Source organism: Haliaeetus leucocephalus, unplaced genomic scaffold (assembly GCF_000737465.1).
Source record: "Haliaeetus leucocephalus isolate CR32 unplaced genomic scaffold, Haliaeetus_leucocephalus-4.0 Scaffold0, whole genome shotgun sequence".
NCBI classification, from domain to species: domain Eukaryota; kingdom Metazoa; phylum Chordata; class Aves; order Accipitriformes; family Accipitridae; genus Haliaeetus; species Haliaeetus leucocephalus.
Window position 1 is genome coordinate 12,133,419 of NW_010972436.1, and position 26,493 is coordinate 12,159,911.

Below are 26,493 nucleotides of genomic sequence, written 5' to 3' on the forward strand. Positions count from 1 at the left end.
CAGGGGCGGTGGCGCGGCCCGCCGGGTGGCTCAGGCCGGGGCGGTAGGGCCGCGCTCCCTCAGCCGCCCCGGCGGCGGCTGGAGAACCGCTGGGGAGCCTCCGTCTTAGCGCTGCCCGTTGGCCTCTCCTGAAGCAACCGCCGGTTCGGGGGCTTCCGAGCCCAGGACAGAAGTTCCGCAGCCAGGCGCCTGGAGGAGGGGGCCTGTCAGCTCCCCGCGGTGCGGGGAACGCCGGGGAAAGGCCTCTGCCCCCCTGAAATCCTGAAGTTGGTTTGCCGGCTTCAGAGCTGTTAGCACGAGTTCTCTCTGCTGAAAGAGTTAACAGAACGAAAAAGAAAAAAAAAAAAAATCGGAATATATTTTTTTGATAAGAGTAATAGAAAAAATAGTTGGTTATTACATGCGTCATTAATTCTGCTGTAAGTAAAACTGGCTTTGTTGAGGTACTAAGGTAAAGGTCGCTGTAAACTTCTCCTAGTGACTGGAATCGGACCTCAAAGTATTTGATTTAATGGATTGGTTATGACTCTTCCCCGCCAGCTGTTACAGTTTTGTATTTACATTTTCTACCTCTACAAAAGTGTGTTCCACAAAGGAAGAAGAGAAAATAATAACAGGAGATACAGCAAAACTGTTATTGAAAGTGCTGTCAAATACCCAAAGTAAACAAAAACACCGTGGAAGGATGTCTTTTGGGTTTGTTGTGTTTGGTTTTCGTTTGGTTGGGGTTTTTTTGGTTTTGTTTTTTTTTGTTAAGTTCAGGAGTCTTTCAGTAAGTTACTGTTTGTAACAGTAAAGTGACTTGCAAGATACTTTGTTTACTGGGAGCTAAACCTGTCCCTTTAAACTGAGTGAAAGGACACTTGCTTTATATTACTTAATACTCTTTTTTTTTTTTTTTTTTTTCTAATTGTGGAGTCTGACCTTATGAATAGTAAAGGTTATAGTCCCTTAAACTCAATCTGAAACTTGCTGTTTGTAAAGTAAATATTGTCAGTGGTGCCGGTTCGTGGTAGATGAAGTGAAGATCTTCTCTGTTGACTTAAATTGTACTGCTGTGAATCAGGCTGTAACAAACTGCAGGCTATTTTCTCACAGAAGTACTAAGCTTGTAAAATACTCGTTAATATTCTTGATTACAATTTAATTGTATTTTAAAATGCTTTCACTAGGTTCATTCCAGCCAACGAATGAAATGATGCTGAAGTTCTATAGCTTTTATAAGCAAGCAACCCAAGGACCCTGTAACATCCCACGACCTGGATTTTGGGATCCAATTGGTAGATATAAATGGTAACTTTTCATGAGTTATTGTTTTGGGTTTTGTTTGTTTTGTGTTTGTTTTTTGGTTTTGGGGTTTTTATTTTTAATGCTCAGAGTGGAGATCTTTAGAAGAGTGGCACTTGGAGGAAGAGTTCAGTGAGTTTATTTCTCTCTTAAAAAAGAGCATTCACAACCTTCGATGCTTGAATTTGTTTTCTGTCTTGTGTTCCAACTTTCTAGCTCAGATAACCTACGACTTCTCGGAGTTGCAGGTGAAAACATTCCCTTGGGTTCTGCAGGTGGGCAGGTTTTTCTTGAGCAAGCACCATCATGGTACCTCTGCAGTGTCCAATGTTGTAGAGCTAAATTGTAGGTGCTCTGCAGAATGAGTGATGTGGATGAGTGTCTGGAATTCTTCCTTCTTAAGTTGTCACGTATGACATGAGCCCGAAGTAAGTGCTCCTTGACAGCCATTGATACAGCTTCAGGCTCTTGGGGAGAGGTCTGGTTCATGTGTCTTTCTGGCTTGTCTGCTTAGTGGCAGGGCTTCCCACTGTCTGTATTTTCCTTGTGCTGGGAAGACTTCTGATTCATCAAATTGCTAAGATCTGTTTGAAAAGCCATGTGAATGCTTTGCTTATTATATTTTAACAACGATTTGTCCTGAAGAACAAGTATTATTGCTGTCTCTATGGTCATGGTTTTCTTGGGATCTGTGAAATTACTCCTTTGACTTCTTTTCTTTTCTTTTCTTCTTTCTTCCTTCCTTCCTCCCCAGTCTCCCCAAGTCAGGGTGAAGGGGGTATCTTTGCAGAGGACTAGGGCACTAAGCTTCCACCCACCTGGTTGGTTGTAGCTGAAATGTGAGCCACCAGCCTTGGGGTTTTGCTGTAAGTGGGACAAATACTCTGGCAAGAGGAAGGGATGGTGTCAAATCAAGTGCAAGACTAAGGAAATGTTTTATTCCAGTCTGTGTTCTGACAGATTCCTTGTGCAATATTCTGATGAATTTGATTGGAGTCTTCTGTCCTGCAGAGTTGGAGAGGGGGAGATATTTTTTTTTTTTTTAGGTCATAAGTAGCTGCTGTAGTAACTGGGGAGGGGGGAGGGCAATGGTTAAACCATTTGCCTGCTAGACTGGTGTGTCTTTTCCCAATTGCTAAACTCAAAAGCACAGATTTCTCTTGTAGCCTGTTCTAACTTGCTGACAACTGTTTGTAAGTACTGGCTGAAGTCTCTGTGCCTGCTCTTTTGCAGCAGCAGAGGTTCTTAAAAAAAAAATAAAAATTCAACCTAATCAAAAGGGAAATGTGTGTATGTCTCCTTTCTGGGCTTGTTAACAACTTACAGGATACAAGATCATAGCTGGTCAGTGAGGAACTCTTCAGTCTCCAGGCTGTTCAGTTTGTTGCTTCTTTGTTGATGTACCACTATGTGATTATCCTAGCAAATTATATGTTTGGACTTTAAATTAAAAAAAAAAAATTGTGAATTGTTGTTGCATTTTATTTGTATCGGAGAAACTTTGGGCATTACATAACCAACCTACTTAAGGCCAGGCTAAAAAAATCCAGTAGGCCCTGAAGATACTGAAGCTGTATGCAACTTTTTCCTAGGGATGCTTGGAGTGCCTTGGGAGACATGTCCAAAGAAGAAGCCATGATAGCCTATGTTGAAGAAATGAAGAAGGTAAGTTTACTATTGAGCAGAAAGGATCTTCTAGAACAAATGTTCCAGAAAGAAATTAGGGAACGTGAGGAGGTTCTTGCTGACTACTACTGTCAAAGCTCCAAATGCGTTATTCCCTACGTGAACTGTTACATTTCAGTACTATAGTGTTTGGCCCACAGGGAGAAGAAAACTATGTAGTTCCTTCCAAAGCTGTAGAATTTGGCTTGTTTTCAGAGAAACATGAGAGCTCTAGCTGATATGAAACTTAAATGACAGAGCTAAAGAAAGTGAAGTATTGAGATCATGGTAAAGGAGGCAGTGGGGAAAACAGTGGAACTTAAAGTACAACAACAATAAAAGCTGATTTACTACAAACTGCCTCAGTTCTCAGAGTTGAGAGAGGTAAGTGATCCTTATCTTAGAAAGGAAGAAAACCAACCCTCCAGAAGGACTTCAGGAGCAAGAGTCTCACTCTTATGACTGGAGACATGACTATAATCAAATATGTAAACTTAATCGTCTTTGATTTTTTTCAAGAAGAACTCAGCAACCTAAATTTTCTGTACTTCTCATGAAAATATTCCTTGTATATTACAGTTGCAGTCAAACAGTTAGAACTGAGTATTTGGTCTGTCTTTTTTGGAATAGATGTGTAACTTATAAATAGTCATAGTTACTATATTAAGCAGAAATTGCAGCATTAACTAAAGTAAACATTCAGAATTAAAGATTCTTGTCTTTTATTAACTAACCCTTTTCACTGCAGTCTTTTCACTGAAGCTCTTCTAGGTGGCCTTACCAGTTTAAAGATTATTTACTGTCAATCTGGATAAAAGTATAATTGTAATTTAGTAATATAATGAGATTAGCATCAAGGAGAGAAAATGTAAGTTCTACTCCGAATACACTTGCTTTTGTCCTCAGCCACTAACTTGACATTGAACTCTTAACATGTTTAATGATTGATACAACAAAAACTTTTACTAGGCGAGGAGCTGGAGTCTGACTACTGTTCTTTTCCCTGTCTGTAATTTTGGTGGTATTATTGTAGCTGCTTTAAAATGAAAAATAAACTAATCCAGAAAACACAGAAGGCCAAATATTATTCATTTGGTCAAAAATCCACTAGATTTTAATAATTAATTTTGAATGCGTGCCACAAGATTTAGTGCTTCATTACAAATCTTGGATTCGGAATGTGTTAATACTTCAGTAGAGTACCTTATTTTTTTTCAGTGCAGTAACTGGTTTGGTTAGGACACTAAAACTTCAGTGAAACTGCAATGTTTGTTCTAAGAAAACCCTAGTAAGCCTCCTGTGAGGAAGTCTACTTACTTGACCTTAGTGAAGCACAAATATTCTGCCTCTGTACAGATTACATGTAAGGATTGGAGAGCAAATGACTTCTTGCCTCGCTCAGCTTTGAAACTGGGCAATCTGTTTACCCTGCTTTGGTGCTGTTTCAGCTCTCACATTTGAAATACCAGCTTCAGCTTTTCCCAACCCATTTAATTCTGCTTGAAATGTCAATGGAAGTGCATTTCAAATGGATCCACTGGGTTGTTCTATCAGCACATACTGCACTAATCCTTGTGGTGTTACTGTGGGCATTCTGCTGTTGCTGCATAGGTATCCAATCTAAGGGGGCAAAAAACCACTTGTATACGGGTATCACAGGACTGTGTTTAGGGGTGTATAAGATTGCTGTATCCCGCCCCCTGCCCCTGGGGCATGTCCCTAGCATTTGCACATTGTGTTTGGGCTGTACATGCATCAGATGACCCTGTCACGAGATACTTTTATTTCCCTTCATGTGGTAGCCTTGAAAATTGCAGCTGTTGAGGAATGTGTCTGGGTGAGGTTTTGAGGTGCTGGTGGGAGATGACCAAATGTGTCTTAGTCTTAGCTAAGATCAATCTGAGCTCAGGTGCATTTTGTATATGGTTAATTTATCTTCCAAGTAGCATTTCTGAAATTTTATATTGCAATACTGTTTAAACTCATTTATTTACACTTCAGATATATTGTGTTGTTATATATTAGAAATGAGTGATATCTTAGAATAAAGAAGTGTTAACACTATATGGTGTTTCTAATTTAAAACAAGAATCTTCATACGTGCATTGTCTGACATCCAAAGAAAACAGTAGTTTGGGATATGTAATTGTCGTAGTTTAACTTACTTACTTTGCACTTTCAGATTTTAAGATTGCATGTTATGCCTAGTGGCTATATAAATAAACAATTTTTTTTTTTTTTTTTTTTTTTGTGGAAGTATATGTTCTTTTCTTGCTCACCTAAAAGCTAACAGTTACAAAACTCTTAGTTTAACAGAAATTGTGTGGTAAGATTCTAAGAATTGCTCCAAGTTGCAGAGAGTATATTGAGGTGTGTTTAGATGAAGAACAGTTAATGTGCAGACATCATAGATATGCGCGGATGAAACACTTTACAGTGCAGACTATAGAAGTAAATACATAGCAAATACAAGTGTTATTCTAGAATAGGTTTCTTGTTTCTCTCAATGGTATTGAAGTTAAAAAAAAAAAATTAAAGGAAAAAAAAAAAATCACAAAACTGTCCTGTCTCTGGTTCATATCCAGCTCTGTATCTGAGCACTGAACATTTCTTTCTAACGAATATGGAATGAATTATATGCACTGAATAGATCAGAGAAGGGGCAATTAAAATACACTTTGATAGGTTTGTTGTCTGTTGGTATCCTTGATTGATTTGCAAGTGTTGACTTGTTACATGCTAGCCTGCCTGGAGCTCCTGCTTTGTGAAGTAATTCTGTAGCTTTTGCTTCTACTACTTAGTGATGTGCTTGGCGCTTTTGAGCAGTGTGTTCTGTGGCAACTTGTACCTCCAACTGTTGCTTGCTTAGTGCTCTTCTGGAGGAGGAGGTGTACTGTGGCGGTTAGTTTGCTTCTACCTGAATCTCCTCCTATAGCTATCGTCTCTTTTAAATAATTTAAAAAGTAGAGCATGAAAGAGGAACAAAGCTATTGGCAAAAAGCTTGGTTGAAAGGACTTAAACTAGAATGGGACAATAATATTGTATGCTTTTAAAATAATATTAAATTATTGAATCTCCTCTGTTTAATCTATTTTAGGTTTAAGATTTTGCATTCCTATCAGATGATCAATGGTATTGGTTTTGTAATTTAAAATGAAGGATTTTTCATCAAAGGAAGAGCTCCAAATGACTTCAAGAGCAGAATTTGGTTCTAGTTTGCTCTGCTAAGTATGTCTTTGCACTGTCCCAGTTTTGCTCTATTCTGTCCATTTTGTTGTTTGGGTCTAGATGGATCCAGTAGGGCACTTCTGATCTGCTCTTTACATTCCATTGAAGATGGCAGGGTTTGACAAATACAAAGAATCCTCTAAGAAAAAAAGTCTTTCAGTTTCATTTTCTTTGTGGGAAAACTTGTCTATAAAATAAATTGCATCAGATAACAGCAGCCTGTTGAACTTTGAGTTGGTTTAGTTTGAAATTGCTGAAATAATCGATTCCAAGGTCTACTAATACTGTGTTGAGGCGGTCCTTTAGTGGTGGCAAATGCATTAGCTCTCCCATCTTCTCTTCACGTAAAAAAGTTAATACAGTTAGTTAAGATTATTTTTTGGTAAATTAGGTTTATGTTGTTTTCTTTAGTAAAAAAAAAAAGCCAAAAACACCACTAAAAAATCAGAATAACGTGTTAAGTGACTTAGTGAAATGCTACTGAGTTTTACAATGACCAGCAGTTTCTAAAATCAGTTGAAATGAATGAATCATTGAAATGCTGTTTCATAAGATGCTTCATATTTTGGACTTGTGCAGATTCTTGAGAGTATGCCAATGACGGACAAAGTTGAAGAATTACTGCAAGTAATAGGCCCGTTCTATGAAATAGTAGAAGATAAAAAGAACAGAGGATCTGACCTAACCTCAGGTTCGGACAAATAACTTCCTTTGTACTACTAATAATCACAACTCCAGATTTCTTTTGGCTTGTTTTCTGTAAATGATTTAAAGCTAAACGTTGCACCTTTCTGTTCATTCTCTTTACCATATGGCAGTTCGAATGGAGAAAGTCTCTAAGTATTTGGAAGGTAGGAATAATAAATTATGTGTATGTTCATCTTTTCCATTGTTTTTGGTGCTGTAGTAACATCCTGCTAACGTTTGTGACTTCTGGGCTTGCCACTTCATTAGGCTGGATTTTGTTTTATTTTGCTTTTGAGGTACAAAACAAAGTCAGACCCAGGAAGCTGCCTTTTTAGTCCTTGTCTACAGGCTTTTTGAGCTGCTGAAGGAAGTCTCTTCCTGAAAAAAAGGAGAGTATTTAAAACAAACAGCTCCCCCAACCAAGTCTAGTTTCTGCGTTTCTGTTAATAAAAGGAACAACTATTTGAAATGTGTACTGCTACATCCTGATGTAGCTGTGGATTATCAAACAGCATGGAGAGTTGGTAATCCAGGTCTGTCATCAGATCTAAAATAAGAAAAAAAAAAAAAAATCCACAATCAAAATCCATGCTTTTTTAATCATGGTTTCTCTAATACATACAAAATCTAAGATGGGTTTGTGAAACTTTCAAGTTAAGTTTTCTGACGCTCAAGTTCATGAAGGGAATACCTATTTAAACATTTTAAATCTCTGACAAGTGGCAAACCTAGTGGTGTCATATCTGCATAGAAATCAGTGTGGTGATTTTTATTTAGCAATACCATTGTGAGAATGTTTTGATAATAAGTTATTATGTTACAGGTACTGTGTTCATAAGGTTGTAATATAAGGCTTACAGTTGTTTAAATCTGGCTTAATATTACAGTTAAGTTTTGTCATGTTGCATTTCAATTTTTGGAACAGTTTTTAAAAAACAAACCATTGCACAAATTAATTGACTTAATGTGTTTAAGAAGTAGGAGTCAGCTAGTTAAGTTGCCTTTTGTGTGTGGCTTTTTTCCCCCCACCTTAAAGGAACATAGTTTTGAGTTTTGGTAACAAGTCTCAGAGAAACAGAAATAGTTTTTCATTGTTTTTGAGGAAAGGTAATGGTAGAAGTTTTTAAATGGCCATTTTGAAAGCTCTGTGACTTTTTTCTCAGTTAAAATTTTGTATGCTTTATGTCTGGGATTTAATGAGCTTGCCTGACAGCTGGATTGATGGGCAAGATTATAAGAGTATCAGTAGATTCAGGTCAGTGATCTGTGTAATAAGGATTTACTTGGACTTGGTGTCGGTGGCACAGTGCCAAAAGCCACTTCTTGAAAAAGTGTCTTATCTGGGCAAACAGAGAATCACAGAAGTTAAACCATACCTGCTTCAATGACGAATTTGGCATACTTGTTTTTTAAAGAGGCAGCTTAAACATGAGGCAGTGTAAATAGAATAGCAAATTTTCTGTCAGTGTTGCAATAAATCTGGTGATGTGTCGTCATTTGTACAGTTTAAAGCTGCAACATCTAATTATGCCACAATGAATTAAGACAGAATTTTTGCAAAGTCAGTTGTATGTTATAACTTTACCATTGCATTTAAGACTTTGAAACCTTTTCTTCAGCGCTCTTACCACTTCCCCAATTAAAAGTAAAGCTGGAAATAATTATTATTGTTTACAGTACAGGTCTCAAAATGTTTCACAGAAGTATGGAAGCGTGACTACCTTCACTCTTCCAGATGCATGCTAAGGAATAGAACCAATCTGCCCAAGTCTGTGTTTGAGATGATGTAGGCACTGGTGACAATACTGTTAAAAATTGACACATGGTTATGTGTTGATTGTGTTTGTTCCTTCAGTCCTGTTTCTTCCCCTGCCCCCAAGCCCCTACTCTGTAGTTTCCATTGTGTAAGGTGTTTTTTCATGGACAGGCAATTGGTATGTTCTGGAAACTGGGACCCTTCTCTTGAGTCTCTTACTTCATACTGTACTCCCCCCATCTTCTCGCCCATTCTTTTTTGAGTTTGCCTTCCATTCTTCTTCCATCACATTTTAATCTGTATGAAGATTATTATCTAATTGTTTAAGAATTGCATGCCACTTCCTCAAAATCAACAGTATTCTTGAGTTAGTTTAACAGATTGGAAGTTTAGTGAACATCAGCTATGGCTGGTGTATTGTCTCTAGCAGATTGGCCTCAACAGAAAAGTGTAGCTCTTTAAAATTGAATTTCTACTCCTTATGCTTTCATTGAAAATGTTAAATATAAACAATTGAAATACTGTCTTCCTGAATCAGTAGAGCTTTTGGCTCTCCTTAATAAAGAGCACTGAAGCCTGACATGCCAGCATTAAAATGACTTGTAACATCTACTAGACAGCTAGGACAAACTTCTTGGATCCATGGGTTATAAATATCCAGACTCGGATGTGTTGTAAAGAAGGGAAAATGGAGAATTCCCTCAATAGGCTGAGCAAATCTGAGTGGTATTTCAAAAGCATATAACCTGGGTGGTGTTTTGAAAGCTCATCCTGCAGCTGTGTGAGAAGCTTAGGTTCTCCGGAAAGTTCAGTCAGTAGTCTCTTTCTGACAGGTATGAAGTACTTCTTTGTAGAGAAAATTATTAAATTATTTTCAGGTACATAAAATACTAGACATCAAAGAAGAAAGTGGGCTCTTAGTTGTCATAGTGCTGTAGAAGAGAATAGGTAACTTGCAGTATTACAGAAGGACCCTTTTGTTTGCAGCTGCTGGAAGAGTAGAGGGCGGACTGTCAGCTAAGGTGGGGGGGTGCTTTAGAAGAGCAACCTTTTAACTTCTTGCACTTGCTAATAAATGCACAAGAAATCTGATGTCCAGGCTAATGCTAAAAAGACAAAGAAGCTTCAAAATACCATTTCTCAGTGAATTTGAAATTTTCAGAATGGGCATTCAAGCTTTTTTGTTATGTTATACCTGAAGAAGCCAAAGGTAGGCTAGAATTGGCACCCTACTGATATGATACTGGGTGAAAAATACTGAGAGTTTCAGAGCCAACTCATCCTTCTGAATGTTTCCTTGAGAATGTTTGTGGATGTTTTCTTTTTTCTGAATGTGAGTAAATCCAAAGGGGAGCAAGAAAATCCCTATCTGACAGGCCTGCACAAAGTTACCTCAACAACCAAGCAAAGTATCTGGAAATTTTTCACAATTCAGTAGAATCTTCCTGTGTAGTCTTTCTGCTTTGTGATAAGGCATTTAATCAGTTTTAAAATTTAAAATCCTACTAAATAAAGATGACCCTTTGCCTTTATACTGAGTAGTAGTACTCTTTGTAAGCCTTTGTGAAGACTAAATATTGCTTCCAGTAATGACAAGTTATGCACTGCAGAGGCTGTGGAAAGTTTCAGCATTATAATACTCCTAAACTTTGTCATGGTAACAAGTGTTTCTCTCCTGAAAACTTTGCTCCCAGCTGTATTGCAGTTGCACCAGGTGGAGCCCTATTGAAGTAAGGTGACTTGTATTGCTGCATATGCTGGCTTTGGGCGGTGCTGATTGCAGTGTAGCATGTTTGTGCTAGGAGCCCATACAGGGCATTGCTTCAGTAGCAGCTTGTGTGAATCGCAGAAGTTGGCCTCACAGGCAGATACAGCTATTTAAGTTTGCTCGGTGTCTTCCTGCATTGGATATGGGAGCTAGGTTTAAAAGACAGTGCTCACTGAGATCTGTGTGCTTTTAGAACAAGCAAATACATGTAAACACTTCTATTTCAAAGACAGTAGTTAAGTACAGAACATAGGTAAGCTCGAAGGGGACGATTGCACTTGAAAAAAGTGAATCTGTTCTTAATTATTACTTTCCAGCTAGAAACGCTTATTCTTACTTGTAAGATGCAATATTTTTTCCAACTGTGCTTCTGTAGATTGCATATGATTAGTTTCTCTTTTCAAATAGTTTTATTTTCTCAAAGATCTTCTCATGTTATTTTCAACATATTTGCTTTGTAGTGATGCATTTGGTGGCACGCTTTTCCTGCTTGTGTGTGGGCCTCTTCTGTGAAACACCCTCTGTTTGCTTCATAAGCTCACTTTTTCATTTCTGTTTGACTTCAAATATACTTGCTAAACTGATTTCATTCTTTCTTCCTCTTTTCCTCAGTAGGATTTTTAAGGAGCTCAATGGCTGTGAATCTTAATGCTTTGTAAGAAGAGGAAAAAGAGCTAAAATCCCTGTTACTCTGAAATTGCTGTGGTTTAGTAGGATATGTTGGATGGGTGGCAGCACCACAGTGAGGAGGTGCATTAAGGCAGGGCAAGCATGGTGCAGGAGGAGCTGGTGGGTGGGTGAGAGAGGTTTTTAAAATTCTGTCCTTTAAACTTTTTCTCCTCTTCTAGTTTCCAATGATAAGGTAACAGCTATAGTCAAGGTTACAGATTATATTCAGGGAGGCTAGTGTGACATTTACTATGCAAATATTTTTGTTAATATCTCAGTAGTTTAATAGCTTACCTTAAGAAGCATCTAGAACATTCGCTGCAGTGTTTGCTGCAGGATGGGATTATTACAGGATTAAGGGCTGGGCCAGCAAGTGCCAAAGTCAGTGGAGAGTTTGAGTGAGATGTGGATCAGTGTCTCAAGTTGTGGCTTGTCCTGTTGCAATATATACCTGCTTCAGGCTTTCCAGTTCAAATCTGAGCATACTTTGTGATTTGACTTCAAACTGATGGTTTTATGCCAGTACTGTCTAACAATGTTGGAAATTAGGACAGAGCATCAGTATAGCTCAAGCCTGAGGATATCAACAGCTCCACTCATACTGAGTAGCAGAGAATATATCACCACAGGGTGAGCAGCAGAGTATTCAAATGTGAAAATGTAAGAATAAAAATTGTTTCTTTCAAAGTGGAGAGAGCTAAGAGAAGCTTTATTCCATGAAAAGACAACACTGTCTGTTTCATGCTGGATTGAGTCAACAGTAACAGGTTTTGTGTGTAATTGGTTGTTGGACCTGGATTTTTTTCTTCCAGCCAGACAACAGTTCCCTGCAAAAGGGAAAATAAGTTGTCAAAAGCTCTTCAGGTTTTGAGAATCTAGCAGATGTACCCAGTTGCTATAAAATGTTGGTCTTATATTTGAGAGGTCTCACTTGTAGTTAAGATCTTGTGATGAGAGAGAACTGAAATCCAGATTTCTCACAGCTGTGTTCTTTGTAGCTTGTCTGTATAGAAGTAGTAGTAGACAGAGGTATGGGAGGTGGGGAAGAAGAGATGTAGGTGGTCGTATCTTGAGTGCACTCAGAAAAGTGCCCAATGGGTATGGGCTGGTGTTTCATGCATAACTTTCTTATAGCAAAAATAATTACTTTAATTATAGCCTCTAAGATATATGGAAAAGCCATCTGTGTTATCTGTGAGGCTGTCTTTAATATGGGCATTGTAGAAGGCTGTTCAGCTGAGAGGCTTGGAGTAGGTGGCGGGAGAATATAATCTTAATATTATTTCCTGTTTTTTTTTTTTTTCTTGTACAGGGCAAAACAATTTTTGTTTCAGGCTACAATATTATAGACCAGAGTTTCTGCACTGTAGGTGACTCAGCAATATGGTTTTCTGTTGCTTTCAAGCATAATTCAGTTTTCTTTAAAGGGTTCCGAGTTCACTGTGTTCATGTTTTGTATTTTCTGGAACAAAACTCTAGAGTGTAATGCTCCTCTCTACTTGCCACGCAAAGTAAAAGTTCCAAATGTTGATTCTCTCTGTTCCACACAGAACAGAGCTTAGCAAGTCCTGCTCATTCTCCCAGAGGGAAATAGTACCAGACATGGGGACATCCTGGATTCTGGAATGATCTTATTATTCTTGCAAGTTACTATAAATATCTAAGAAGCAGATATTCTTTGTGTTCATTTTCACGTGATCGTTGGCTAAGGTGTTGACAGCAAGTTGGCAAAGCCTGGATCCATTGGTCTCGCTGCACATGCACCATGTAACTGAGCTGTGTGTGCTTGGTGGCCCTGTACTCTGGATGTCTTGTGGCCTTTGTGGAACTACATAGGCTGGGAATGCCTATGGGGCAGCTGCTGTTCTCCCTGGGCTGCTCTCTGTCAGGAAATTGTAGGCAGGTTGTCTTTACTGGCAGAAGGCTCAGGGGTGAAAGGGAGGAGGGAAATGTATCTAAGTCAGCCCCAAAATTGGTAACCTTATTTATATGGAAAGTATTCTGAAAAATTCAAGGGAACAGGTACTGATAATATGGGTGGAGATGAGAAACTTTGTAGATATTGAAGAGAGAAGTGTAAAGGTCCAGGACGACTAGTCAGTAATCCTAAATACCATACTTGCAAGTTAATATAAGTGTTCTAAGAAGCTGCTATTGTATGTGTTCGTTCTTATCAACAAACTATTGTTTTGAAGTTTATAAATGTAAACAAAGACATGGATACTGTTGATTAAATTGTTTTTTGAAATACAGTGGCATCTCTTTGAGTGTAACAGCTTGAAAAGTACATGCACGGAGAGAATGCTGAGAAAACAAGGCTGTAGTCTTTTGGAGTATATTAAAAGAAAAATAAAAAGGAGGAGAGGCTTCTTTTTCTCTGTTATAGTAAAGTTTATGAAGACTAAATAACAAAAAAGGAAAACTGTATAGAAGAAGATCTGGCTGCTACAATCTGTGTGCTTAGGGAATACATTTTTCAGAGAACTTACACTTAATGCCCTTAAAATTAAAAGTGATAAAACAGTGGTAGTTAAAGTAAGGTATTTTATATTTTTCTGTCTCTATTTTTGACAGACCTTTCTAAAATATCTTTTTATTTGTGACGGCAGCTCATTTGAGTACTGTAGAACAGATGTTACAGAGCAGGCTGGGCCCCTGGAAATTTTCTTTGTAGTGTGCTATATTAAAGAGAATGGAAGGAAATGAGGGTATAGAAACTCTCGTTCTTCTAGCTGAAGAGCTTATTGCTCCCAGATGCTTGCATGTACCCCTCCTTTCTCACTGTGATCACTCCTTGCAATGAACTCCTTGCAGAATTGGGATACATCCGTTTCAAAAACAAGGTGGAGATTTGTGTAACTGAGTGTATTGGAAATAGAATCATAGAATTATTTAGGTTGGAAAAGACCTTCAAGATCATTGAGTCCAGACATCAACCATGCCCACTAAACCATGTCCTGAAGTACCCCGTCTACTCGCTTTTTGAATACCTCCAGGGATGGTGACTCAACCATTTCCCTGGGCAGCCTATTCCAATCTCTGAAATGGCACAACGTAGTTGCATAAACTTGGAATTGAAGCAGGGAGCCTACCTGGATCAGTAACAAGCATGAAACATCAGGTTGTGATAGCAAGAAAAGAATTCTAGTTACCTGATTATCAAAACAATTTTGTAGAGCAAATAGGTCTCTCTGAGACTTAAATTTTGACAGAGCTAGAATTTACTTAAATGCAGGAGTGCAAGGAAGTCCTTATATAAGGTGATGTAAGTGTAGATTGTGAAATAATCTTTTGGTGGCTAAGATTTTGCTGCTATTGAACAGATAGTAAAGTGATGGTATTTTAGAAAAGCACATCATTTTTATTAAATGATGAGGGTGTACACAGCTAGTTAAATGTTTTCTGATGTTTCACCTGCTGTTGTAGACTGTTTCCTGATTACTGGTATTTGCAAAGAACGAAAGAGGCTGTAGGACTTGTGTGTGGATATTGTGTTGTGCTGACCCAACCATCAGTACAGCTCCAGCAGTGCATGTTGATTTTGTATGAGAATTATGTGCCTGTTCAGAAAACCAAAAATACAAGGCATCTGAGAAAAACCTGCTAGGCTAGGTTTTCTTTGTAAAATGACCCTCGAGCTGGGGCAGATCCACAGAGGCATTTAAGCTCCTAACTCCCATCTGGGTAACAAAAATTGCCTTGAAATATGGGGGGAGTTAGAAATCAAATATATATTTCTGAGAAACATTATCCTGTTATACAGATCATTGAGAAGAATTGTAGTGCTGCCTTTAAAGAAATATATTTAGAATTGCTCTTGGGAAATCTCTTAATAGAGCTGGCACAAGAAAATAAACATCTACTGAAAGCTTGTAGAGAGGCTGTGTGTCTATTCTTCACATCCTTTCCATCTTGCCATTTTCTTTTGCTAAATTCTTCTTCCTTCTGTTTGCATGTTGTTACTGTTAACACAGCTTTTACTATATAGCATTAAAAAAAAAACAATCCAGGCTTTTACAGTTGAATATAACTCCTTGTGCAGCTACAGAGCAGTACAGCTTTCCAGTACTCCATCACAAATCTCAGTTTGGTGTTGTAGGCAGTGAGATGAAAATAATAACCCAAGAGGGATTCTATAGTAGTTTTTTCTGTTGCCCTGATTTAGATACTAACATTTTGCCTGCAGTTGAAGTAGGTAAACAGAAAGAATAAGGGGATGGGGAATGGGTGGGATTAGCACAAAGCAAATAAGGTCTTGACTTGCTTGCTTGACTCTTATAATTTGTATTAAAAGATATGTTCCTCAGGAAGTAGCCGTTAACCTACCAACAAGGACTGCAGAAGTCACTGGTAGTTGGCTCTGTTTAGTCTTTAACCCTATCAACATCATTGCTGGTTTCTTAGCAGATACTCAGAGTAACAAGGGGGATGGCAGCAAACTGTGGTTTTACCATGTAGTAAAAGCAACTGGGGATGGACCTGAGGAGGATAGCAGTGTTAAGGGTCCTGATGACAAGTACACAATTAAGTGTGGTATTTCAAGAGGCCAAAACTCTGCACAATGCTGTGTTCTTCAGTTGGCGTCAAAGCAATGCCTCGTTACGGTCTTTAGGAGCACTGTTGCTAAGAGTGACTTTGTGGAAGAAATATGATCCTGATGGATTTCAGTTATTCAGGTGTCCCATGGCATGATACCGTAAATCTCTTACTGTTGATACTTTCTCTCAGTTCCACCTCTATTTAAATACATGTAATGTATCACTTAGAAGTTTTCCCAAATGAGTAATTTCCTTACTGAAATTAAGCGAAGAGAGAACATGCCTGAATATTCAAAGACCTTCCCTTAAAAAAGAAAAAAAAGTAAACTTAAGAAGAAAGCTTATGGTATAGCTGGGGCTTTTTACACTATTTCTGGTAGACTGAGAAGCTTTACAGTTTTAATTTGCCATCCTTCACAGCTAAATGTTCCTCCTAGTCTTGTCTTTCCTGTTTATTCCCACAACTGGGTAGGACACATGGATAGTTGTGCCCCCACCTCCTTTTTGTTTTAAAGGGAAGGGTGATGCCTGCCTTGCCATGCCAAGGGAGCTGTGCCTGTGCTTAATGATCATGCTGTGATATCTGCTGCTATCTTATCCTCCTCACACTGCTGCTTCTCAGAAAAACATCTTGAGAATTGGGTTTCACAGTAAATGCAACATGCTTATGAGAAATAAACTGGGAATATGTTGGGAGTTTTCTTTTGTGAAACAAATTTCCTTGCAAATTAGAGGTGTTCTTCAGTGAGGAGAAAATGAGCATGTGATCACTTATGTTCTTGTAGTCTACAAGACAGACTGTAGCTTTTCCAGTTTTCTTTTTACAATAAAGAAGTGTTGGGTGTTTTTAGTCTTCAGATAAAAGGTTGGATTAAATCAATCCAAAACAGTGATGCAGGGTGCCCACAGAAACCTTGCCTTGCAGTAAAACTAAGGTGAACAGCATATTTAACATAGTCATTATTTCTATACAAGAAATTAGGTTATTTTGTCGTCCCTCTGTCCCTGCTGTCCCATTCCCCCCACCCCTTTTTTTTTAAAGCACTATGGATAAGCTTTGAAACTAGAGGAATGTGGGAAGGCTCTTCATCGCAAGATTAAAGCAGAAAACCCTTAGCTCTAAATTACCATGCAGCAAAGAAAGTAGCTGAGCTGGTTTGGCAACTCTGTTATAATTGGTTATTATTTTGCTGTTTAAGGTTAAGCCTAAAATGTAAGAATTAATCTTTCAAGGTTCTGACAAGGGAATGTAAAAATTATGCAAATGGAATGCTGTGGTGACAATTACAACAGGCAGACTTCAGCCTTGGAGTCAACATGTAAAATGTGCAAGTGTCTCACAGAAACTGTCCCCAATTTGTACCTTAATCACTCCATCCTAACATAGGAGGTTTAAATTATCATAAGGATGTATTTAACCATATTTTTTTACAGGAGGTGGTATAATTGACCCTTAAATTCTCCATATTTTTAAAAGACCTTTACCTCACAATTCTTTGCACAGAGTAAACTGTGATTCTTGGAGTGATCAAAGATGTGGAAAACGAGGATTTAGCAGTTACTTTGCCTATTTTAAGATATTTTAAAAAAATATTTATGTAATTAGACATGCAAACAAATGCTCAGTGTATTTATTCCATCATCTTTTTCACTGAAATCAGAGATTTTATTTCTGTATGCCCTTTGCCAGATAAAGATCTGTATAAACTTGAGTTGTCTTACCACATTTTGGATCTGCTTAAATCATTGCAGGAGAAGATGCATGGGATATTGTATTTACCTCTTTATGTGAGAATCCAGTTGCTCATGTAATTGGATAGAATGTTTTAAAATTTGCCTTTGAGTTGAGAGGAGTTTTAAAGCATTTCAGGCTAAAAGGGAACTTCTATAAAAATGCTGACTTCTAGGTTTAAAAGGACATGGCTACATTAGTCCTAGATAAAAAATTACTCCAGCTATACCATAAATATGCGTAATAGTCTTGGTTTGAGACTTGGTAGTAAAAGTGGCCTGCTGTCTCTTTCCAGTAGGCTTCCTCAGAATCATTGAGAATCTCTTCACCAGTAGTCACGCACTCTGTGGTGAGCCACAGAAGAGAGACATTAAACCAGTTAAGGAAGAGCTTACAGAAGTAAAGATGGCATTATTTGGTACATCTTCTAATATGGAAATACTTCTGTAGAACTATGACTAATAGTTTGAGGGGGGGGGATTGTATGTTTGTTTCTTTTAAAATACTTTTTTTTTTTTCCTCTTCGAATTTTTTCTTAGACCTTAGTAATGTCATGAATTCCACTCCAAACATAAAGGCTGTGAATGGGAAAGCTGAAAGTAGCGATAGTGGAGCAGAATCAGAAGAAGAAGGGCTTCGTGAAGAGGAAGAAAAAGAACTGCAGCTAAATGGAAAGGGTATGTTTTCTGCACTTGGATCATTGTCTCTTCCACAGTTATTCTTAACCACCTAAGTGGCAGAAAATCCCAAAGGATCGTGAATGCTGTACTTCAGGAGAACTAGATGCAAATACCCATGGATGTGTGGTAAAAAATGGCAGCATCGCAGCCTGGGTTATAAGATTCAGAACTAGTACAAATTTGTGAACTATGCCATACAATTTTTGACTCTGCTAGAAAGTTCTGCTGGTAGGTTAGCTAAAAGTCTATACCCTGTATTGTTTTAGGTTTTGTTGCCAGTGCTGTTTGTAAGAGCTGTGAATGGCTACATGGGCTATAACAGTGTCATTGAAATTGCTTTTCTTTTTCCAGAGAAAATAAAACAGAACTTTCAGTGAGATTTGTTGAGGGGGTCCATAAAGTTTTGAGAAATACCAGCATCAAGTGAAAACTGAATGAAATTACATATCTAAATTCTATACAGGTTTTTCCTCCAAGGACATTAGGATTATTATTTAATTTATCAGAGAGGCTTACTTTGGATTTGCTTACTTATGTTTTAAATATCATCTGCTCTTTATGCAAATTAAATTTTATATTTACACTTATTACAAGAACAGAACAATCCCTGTGAATGTGAATCTAGGAGCATTTATATATTTTGTTCTGCAGACACATTGTACATACAGTCCATTAGAAAGTTAGCTACTTAAAGAAATAGGTTTTGAGCTATTAGGTGCGTAGCTTTCTATTTGCAAGGTTTTCTTGTTCTTTTACAGACTATAAGAATGTGAAACCCGAATCAGCAGCTGCTAAGGATTTGGAAAGTATTGTTACTAATGGCTGTTACAAGGACAGCTTTATCCCGGATATGCAGAATGGCATCCAGACCAAATCTGCCCTGAATGGCTTGAACCTGGAGGAAGAAATAAAGAAAATGGAGCCAAGCCTAGAAATAGCTAATAACAGTGCTCACCAAGGTATTGTCCTTGCAAGACCACGTTTTCATTTGCACATGTTTGTCATGGAAAATATTTCTTTTCTTGAAAGCTTAATCCTGGGATTCAGAGACTAGCAATGGTGTCTTTCAGTTTTAGAAACCTGAATAAAGAATACTCAAAAAAAAAAAAAAAAAAAATAAAATTTAATACCAGTTTAAAATAAGGCTCTCTTTCAGGATGTCCTACAGAAAGAGAAATGAATTCAGAGACAGAGAGGCCCCGAACCACAGAAATACAATTGTTTTCTTTTAAAATTATTATACTACCTATGCAAATACTATTTGCCTTTGAAAGCTAGTTTGTAGTGAAATGAAAAATCTTATTTGTCATTCTCAAAGGCTGAACATATAAACTCCAGTTTGTTGAAACTGAAGTGTAAATATGTCTTTTGAAAACTTAACAGATAACTTTAGGCAAAACTGCTTTATACTGAGCTTAGGAGGGAGAGTGGAATGAACAAGGTAAAATTGAAATTATCAACTTATAATGCAGAAATGCCAATATGAGGTACAGTTTTCCCATTAGGAAAAGTTTTATATAATTCCTATATTAATATAACTTCTTTATTCAGAATCTAACTTTAGGATGACAATCATAGGTAAAAGGGGGATGAGTTGAAGCTCACCGAGACATTTTAACTCATTGTTTTAGTCTTTGCCAGGATTGGCTCACATTTACAAAGTATGTGTCCTTTCCATACAGGCACAAATGAAGAGAATACTGAAGAGGTCTCAGCAACTCAGCACTTAACCAGTGATTCAGACAGTGAAGTTTATTGTGACTCTATGGAGCAACTTGGACTAGAAGAGGTAGGGACTTAGTATTCCTAGGTGTATTTTGAAACTGGTATGCTTATTTTTAAATAGATTCCTGTCTGTCTGGTGAACCTGGACATGCAGAGGTGAATGAAGTAACTCGGGCATACCTTTCTCCTGTTTGGACTGCTGTTTTTTGTTCTTTTTATTGTCAGTCTTTTACAACTTGGTTACTACTGGTCTAAAAGCCTTGAAATTTTTGCCCTCAGTGAATGTGAGGGGAAGGTAGCAAAAACAACAGTACAAAGAAACTAAGGGCTGTGTTCCCAAATTAATTTAGGGTCTCCTAACATATGTAGGGACCAGGATCCAGCTATCTCTAAGAAGCAGGGAGTATATTTGTAACAATGAGCTTTTTGCATGCTCTTTTTCTGGCCTGATGAATCCTGCATTTGTTTCTTAGAATACATAAAAAGTAAGCCTTAGCAGGTGGCCTGTAGGCCAGTGCCTGAAAGTGGCCTAGGTCTAAAGAAAGTGGGAGATGACAATGATTTCTGGGTTCTCTTGTACTCTTGGCCATAATGTACATCCCTGACTTTCATATATAAGGTGGGCACCAACTGTGCTGGCTTAGTTTTGACTGAATTTGTGCTCCTGCTCATTGTATTAACTGTAGTCTTTTGACTTACTGGTTTGGACCTTCTTCAGGGGTTCAGTTTAAGTGTAGACTTGGTAGATTATATTCAAACATTTAGTTTCCTGATGCTGGGGAGGAATGTGTGAATGATGCATGGGATCAGAAAGACCAGTAAGCACTCTAATATTGCATCATTCTCTTGTCTAGCTGTTTCTTGAGGATCTAGAGAATTCCTTTTAGCAAATCAAAATTTTACCCAGTAATGAAGCATGTTGGGAAAGATGATTTGGTAGAAGAGCTGCAAGCTGTCTTATCTAGGTGATTTCCCAATCATCTTGTGTATTGTTCAAGCTTGTTTAAGATTCTTTAATTGAAGCGCGGGGATAATTTGTCAGAATTTCCCAACCTGCGTGAGAGAAGTTCTAGTTTTGAACAAAATAACAAATGTTCAGGTATATGTAAATAAATGTACAAGTAGAACTACAGATGGATCAATTCAAACTAGAAGAGGTTCATTTAAAGAATTAAATACAGCTTTTTATTGGAAAAGTTGTAGCAAACACTCTGTCCTTCAGTTCTGATGATACAGGTTTATGAACTGCTATTTGACAAATGGGGTTTTGGCAGCAGTTCCCATTTCTTTGCCCCTCCTTTAGGTTAGTTTGGCTTTTTCATGGAGTTATTTTTCAGCTAGCTGAGGTCCCCAGTCTGCTTCAGCATATGCTTGTTCAAGTGCTTGTCCTTGCACTGAACAAAGGGTTGCTTGAACCACCTTCAGGCAGTCCTGTTGCAGAATGTGTAATTGTGACCTGATCAATGCGTATGTCATCCATTTTTAGTATCTTCTTACAGTACCACCAATTTTGACTGCGAAGTTGATAGAATACTATGCCTTTCTTTTGTTTGGTGAGAGGTACAGGGTATAGCCAAGCTGTTTTGAACAGGTTGATAATAAGCAACGTGATCTCTTTGCTGTGAGCGTAAACACTGCCTACTCAAGGTTGCTAATAGCACGTGACTTTTGACAGTGTAGATCACAAATCCATGTTAGAACCACTTCACTGTCTAGGAGGCAAAGCCAATTTTACAAAGGAAAACTGAACATTTTCAGATCTTAATGTTCTATTTTAGTGATTACTGAGTATTACTGTATGCTGGAAATATCTAAAGTAATTCCAAGTAAGTGGTATCACCGTTTCAAGGATATTTGCCTCAAATGCCTTTTCAATCTGTAAAGGGCATTTAGACAACAGTAGGCACATTCTACAGGAAAACAACTGCTCCTGTTAAAAGAAAAGTCTTAATTCTGGGCAAGCTATTTTCTTAAAGTGAAAGTAGAGATGATGCTTCTTCCTTTTTATTGGTTAACTGTCACATTTTACAGAATTTAATTACTTGCTAATGTTAATTTGTAGCCCTTGGAGATCATCACTTCAGCTAAAGGATCTTTAAAGCATTCATCCCATTTCTTGGATGTAGATCACAGTCTTCTGTTAGAAAATACGGATTTTCCAAGGCGCACTTGCATGACTTACGGGAATCTCCAACCTGGAAACACTGTAGAGGGAGTAGCTCAAGAACAAGGTGAAGTCAAGTGTGGAGGAGAAGATGGCAAAGCCAGTAATGGGGGCCCTCACAAGGAGAAGAAGGGTGGAGAAAAAGCGGATTTCTACAGTGTCAGAAGAGGGAGAGGTACTCTGCATGCTGCTTTTGTGTCCCCCACTCTCCTGACTGCCATAAGTTACTGGTGCCTGAGAAGCACTTGTCAACATTGTCCAGTAAGATAGTCGTGCTCTATGGTGCTTCTGTCCTTCACACTAAAAATAGTTAACAAAATCCTAATTACAGTGGGTAGCAGTCAGTTTTGTCTTCAGAGTATTTATTTAATTCGTAATAAGTATTACAAAAGGATTTTCCTGGGCTATGTATATCTTGTTTGAGTATATTGGTTTCTTCTGTTTTGGCTTACCTTAAACTCCAGCTGCTGTTTATGGCACTTGTCTTTTTAGAAATGTAATCTTCAAAACCTGTCTGTGCATGAGAAGAGTTTCTTTACAAGTTATGTATTTATTTTTCGATGCATATGCATTTATACCTCTGTGGTCTTATTTGAGACCATGGAACATCTTGGAGAGGTATCAGTGACACATTGTTTTCTATATAATTGGAGTGTTAGCCACACCTTTGAGTGATTCTAATACTATCTATTATGATTCTTAAAACTTAATGATTCTTAATCACATAATAGTCCAATTTATAGTTCAATTTATGTTGGACCTCTGCTCTTTTTAATTCTGTAATGCTTCTAATACTCTACTTCTAATACTGTCACCTAGGAGCAGCACCATATTCCAGTGGTATGATCTGTAAAGTCAAGGATAAAGTTTATTTTTCTTGAACTAAACAATAAAAAGCCAGAAAGTATTCTATTTATATATAGCATGCCTTTTTGTGTGGCACCTATATGTAATCAGATGCAAAATTTAAAAAGAAAATCCAAATATAACGTTTATGTTGTAAACTATTATGAAGAACGTATTATAGTTTAACCATCTTCCCTTCTCTCTTTTGTTGTTTTATTTACATTTGCTACTTGCAGGCGGAAACACAATAGGCTTGCTCTATATAGTTTAAAGGAGTATTGCAAGTTACAAACAATTATCTTTTCTCATCACTCTATTCCAGTGTTGTGAGTGTTGGAGTGTTGGAGACTGTGCCAAAGTTAAAACACACCTACCTTTGATAATAAGACAGATCTGACTTACTTTCTGCTAGGGCAGAATTTACTGCTTAACTTGACTGGATGTGAATTAATCATTTTTTGCTAAATGTTTATGCAGTTCTAGGACCTTGAATGATACTGTCACACTGAGGCTGCAGGGAAACATCTCAAATGATGTTGCAGTAACCTCCCAGTGCTTTTGAACTGTCTGAATATAGCCTATGATTAGGAGTACCACACTCAGTTTGGGAGAAAACTGAACTGTTCAAATCAAACGCTTTCAGTAGAGTTGGTAGCCCATTCTGTGCTTTATGTATCTATTCTTTCTCCCTCAAAATAGGTCATAGACTTCAGCCTCTAGGAGATGGTTCACAAGGTGGACAGATGGGTAGTGGAGGCGATGGAGAGCGCTGGGGGTCAGACAGAGGACCCAGGGGTAGCCTCAATGAGCAGATTGCAGTAGTGCTGATGCGGTTGCAAGAAGACATGCAGAATGTCCTTCAGAGGTTACATATGCTGGAGGCGGTTACAGCATCACAGGTATTATTCATTGAAGTTATTTGATAAATTTTTATTTCCTTGGATATTTTTACGCTTTCAGATTAAAATTTCAGGCAATGTTTTCTTAAACTGTGAAGACATTTCAGTTATATTCTGTAGTTTATTCCAGCTTAGAATTTCTTATTGGTACCTACTCTCAGGAACACAATTCAGGACACTGCTACATGTGAGCAAAAACATGCATTTTGACCTAGAAATTAACTGAATATTATTTTTATTGATTTCTGATCAGACTAATCTTAGCCATAGTTATTGATACCCATTACATAGTTGCTATATGGAGATTCTATGGTTAATGTTAGTAATAGATGATCCCAGATAAGTTCTTCATCAGTAGATCTCAAACCATTTTCAAAGGAAGTGAGAAATTATCTTAATCTTCCAGACTGGTAAATATTTGCAGGCAGAACTTCCAATTCCATTTTTCAGTTAGCAGAAGACTGATTCTTCATAGCATTCTTTCCCCATGAAGTAATCCAGCTTTCTTGGAATTTCACATCATGTGTACAAGATAGGCAAAAGAAGTCTTAAGCAAGTGTAGATATTTATCAATGTGGTGTTTCTCTTTCCTTCTGTTTCAATGGCAATACTGTATATTCGGGAAAACAGAATATGCTGTGAATATAGTTGAAGCAGCAACCTAAAAATGTTTGGTTTTGTTTGACTTGCTGATATATTTTATCTACCTGATAATTAGAGCTGTACAAGCAGTATTCTATGGGATGCACATACTCCAAATCTAAGGCAGCCAGGGAAAAGGATTTATTAAAACCATGACTTCGCTCTGTCACAGCTATTTGAGAATCTGATGTTTGGATACAGATTGATTTTTCTTTTTTTGCCTGAGCAATATAGGAAGATATAGTAAAAGATTCTTCTCCAGCAGTTCATTCTGTGCTTGCTACCCTTACCTAAACAGAAACAGAAGCTTCTGTTTCACACTTACGTAAATTAAGAAAGACCTAGAAAACTGACTGCTTTGTTTTTGTGAAAGCACCACAATAGTGCATGGGAGTAGTCTTGAAAAGTTTCTGGTACTTCTCATTTTCTGGATTGCCTAGAAGATTTGGAACAGAGTATTTTCTTTCCTTTATGCTGTTAGACATGCCTATAGCTGTAGCTCAGGGCAGACTAAAACAGTGCATTTTTGCCTTTGTATAGACTAGTGTTGAAACATGTAATCATGCAAATTAAGCTGCTGAGATTTCTACTCTGTGTTGCAACTGCTGGGACTGGACCAGAGTTCAGGAAGTTGGGATGACAAGTTGGGCAGGCGGGGCTTGAAAAACTGTAAAGAGGTCCAATAAGTGACATTGATGCGTTTTTTAACACACAGAAATGTGATAAAAATGCTATAAAGAATAATGGAAACATGAGAGGTAAGTTGGAAACTAAGTGGTGAAAGAGGGATTGCATGGGGGTGGTTCTGTTCCTTAAACTGTCATATATACAGACGGCAAAGCCTTCACAAGATGAAAAACTTCATATTCTTATTTTGTGAAGCAGAAAAATTTTAATTGCAGTTTCCTTTTTTATACTTACTAGCCTTTGTTTGTATTTAAAGGCAAAATCTGCAACGCTACAGTCAAATTATCAGCCTGCCTCCTCTGTCAAGGTAAAATACTGTTTTTTTTCTATTTGTAAAAAGCAGTGAGAATGGTGAAAAAAGATGAGATTACTATTTTATATGTAGCTCTTAATATGTGCTTTTTTGTATGGTCTCTCCCTTGACTAGGAGATAAAAAATAACGTGTCTGAAGAAGTTATTTGATAGATTAATCTTTTTTTCTGGTCTTACTAGTATTTTCTACTTTTGATACTGTAGCATTTGAAGTGATTGAGAAGTATACACGTGGTATTCAATATGTGCACACGCATTGCTGACTAGAATTTTTTCTGTTTTCCTTAGAAACCATCGTGGTGGCCCTTTGAAATTTCTCCTGGTATTTTAGCTTTTGCTATTGTATGGCCATTTATTGCCCAGTGGTTGGTACATGTGTATCTTCAAAGAAAGCGAAGGTAAAGACATGCATTCAATAGGCCATATATACTGTATTTCATCTGTTTAAACCAATCTGTAGAATATCATGTTATTTAGACAGGACATAAAATACTGCCTTCACGCGTAAGAAGAATGCAAGGGTATGATCTCAATAAGGCTTTGACAGTGTATCTGAAACATCAGGTCAGTATTAAAATGGGGAGCTTGATAATAATTGCTTTGATAAATCCTGTTTCCTTGAGTTCTTTGTTTCAAGACATGTCTTGCTTAATGTTCCACTCTATGTATTGGTGACTCATAGCTCTGAAGATAACAGGCTAAAGCAGATTGTATAGTACAGTCCTTGCTATGGTTAAGATAGGAAGGTGCGTGTTTCTATCCCAAGAACTCAAGCCAAATGCGCAACAAGAAATTCTGGAAGCTAGTAGGAGTGCTTTCTATTAGCTGGGAATTCTAGGAAGAGACGTGTATAGTTTTCTTTGCCTTGAAAGTTTCTCAGCATAAGAAAGTATTGGTTAATTTGACTTCATATGTGGTATGCTTTATATGTGGCAATTTAGGTGAAATCTGTGAAGTGTGATGCAGGATAAATAATTTCAGTGACCATACACAAGTGGGTGAGGCTGGAGAACTTGGAAGCGTCTCCATGACATTCTTTGACCCTCTCACTCCCAATATCCTCTTGAGCCATTTTCACTGCTTCTAGACTCCCTAGTCTCCTTGTGCCATGAGAAAACTTCTTCCTATGAAATACTTTGCAGAGTCCCATCTGTCACCTATTTCTTATTTAACAATTATTAGCACCTTACTACGATATTTTTGTAA

The 26,493-nt window shown here is 37.7% G+C and overlaps 1 protein-coding gene across 3 annotated transcripts in view; it reads left to right on the forward strand.

Moving 5' to 3' along the window:
• ACBD5 (acyl-CoA binding domain containing 5) overlaps positions 1 to 26,493 on the forward strand; it is a 30,373-nt gene that overhangs the window by 291 nt on the left and 3,589 nt on the right. For 2 of the 3 annotated variants that reach the window (XM_010583366.1, XM_010583205.1), the window contains exons 2-12: positions 1,173 to 1,293; positions 2,880 to 2,952; positions 6,761 to 6,872; positions 7,000 to 7,032; positions 17,871 to 18,008; positions 18,770 to 18,970; positions 19,694 to 19,800; positions 21,799 to 22,075; positions 23,446 to 23,645; positions 25,231 to 25,281; positions 25,576 to 25,685. In XM_010583366.1, coding sequence (XP_010581668.1) covers positions 1,173 to 1,293; positions 2,880 to 2,952; positions 6,761 to 6,872; positions 7,000 to 7,032; positions 17,871 to 18,008; positions 18,770 to 18,970; positions 19,694 to 19,800; positions 21,799 to 22,075; positions 23,446 to 23,645; positions 25,231 to 25,281; positions 25,576 to 25,685 — 1,423 coding nt within the window. The remainder of the gene's footprint in view (positions 1 to 1,172; positions 1,294 to 2,879; positions 2,953 to 6,760; positions 6,873 to 6,999; positions 7,033 to 17,870; positions 18,009 to 18,769; positions 18,971 to 19,693; positions 19,801 to 21,798; positions 22,076 to 23,445; positions 23,646 to 25,230; positions 25,282 to 25,575; positions 25,686 to 26,493) is intronic. The other variant, XM_010583283.1, reaches the window with a different exon arrangement.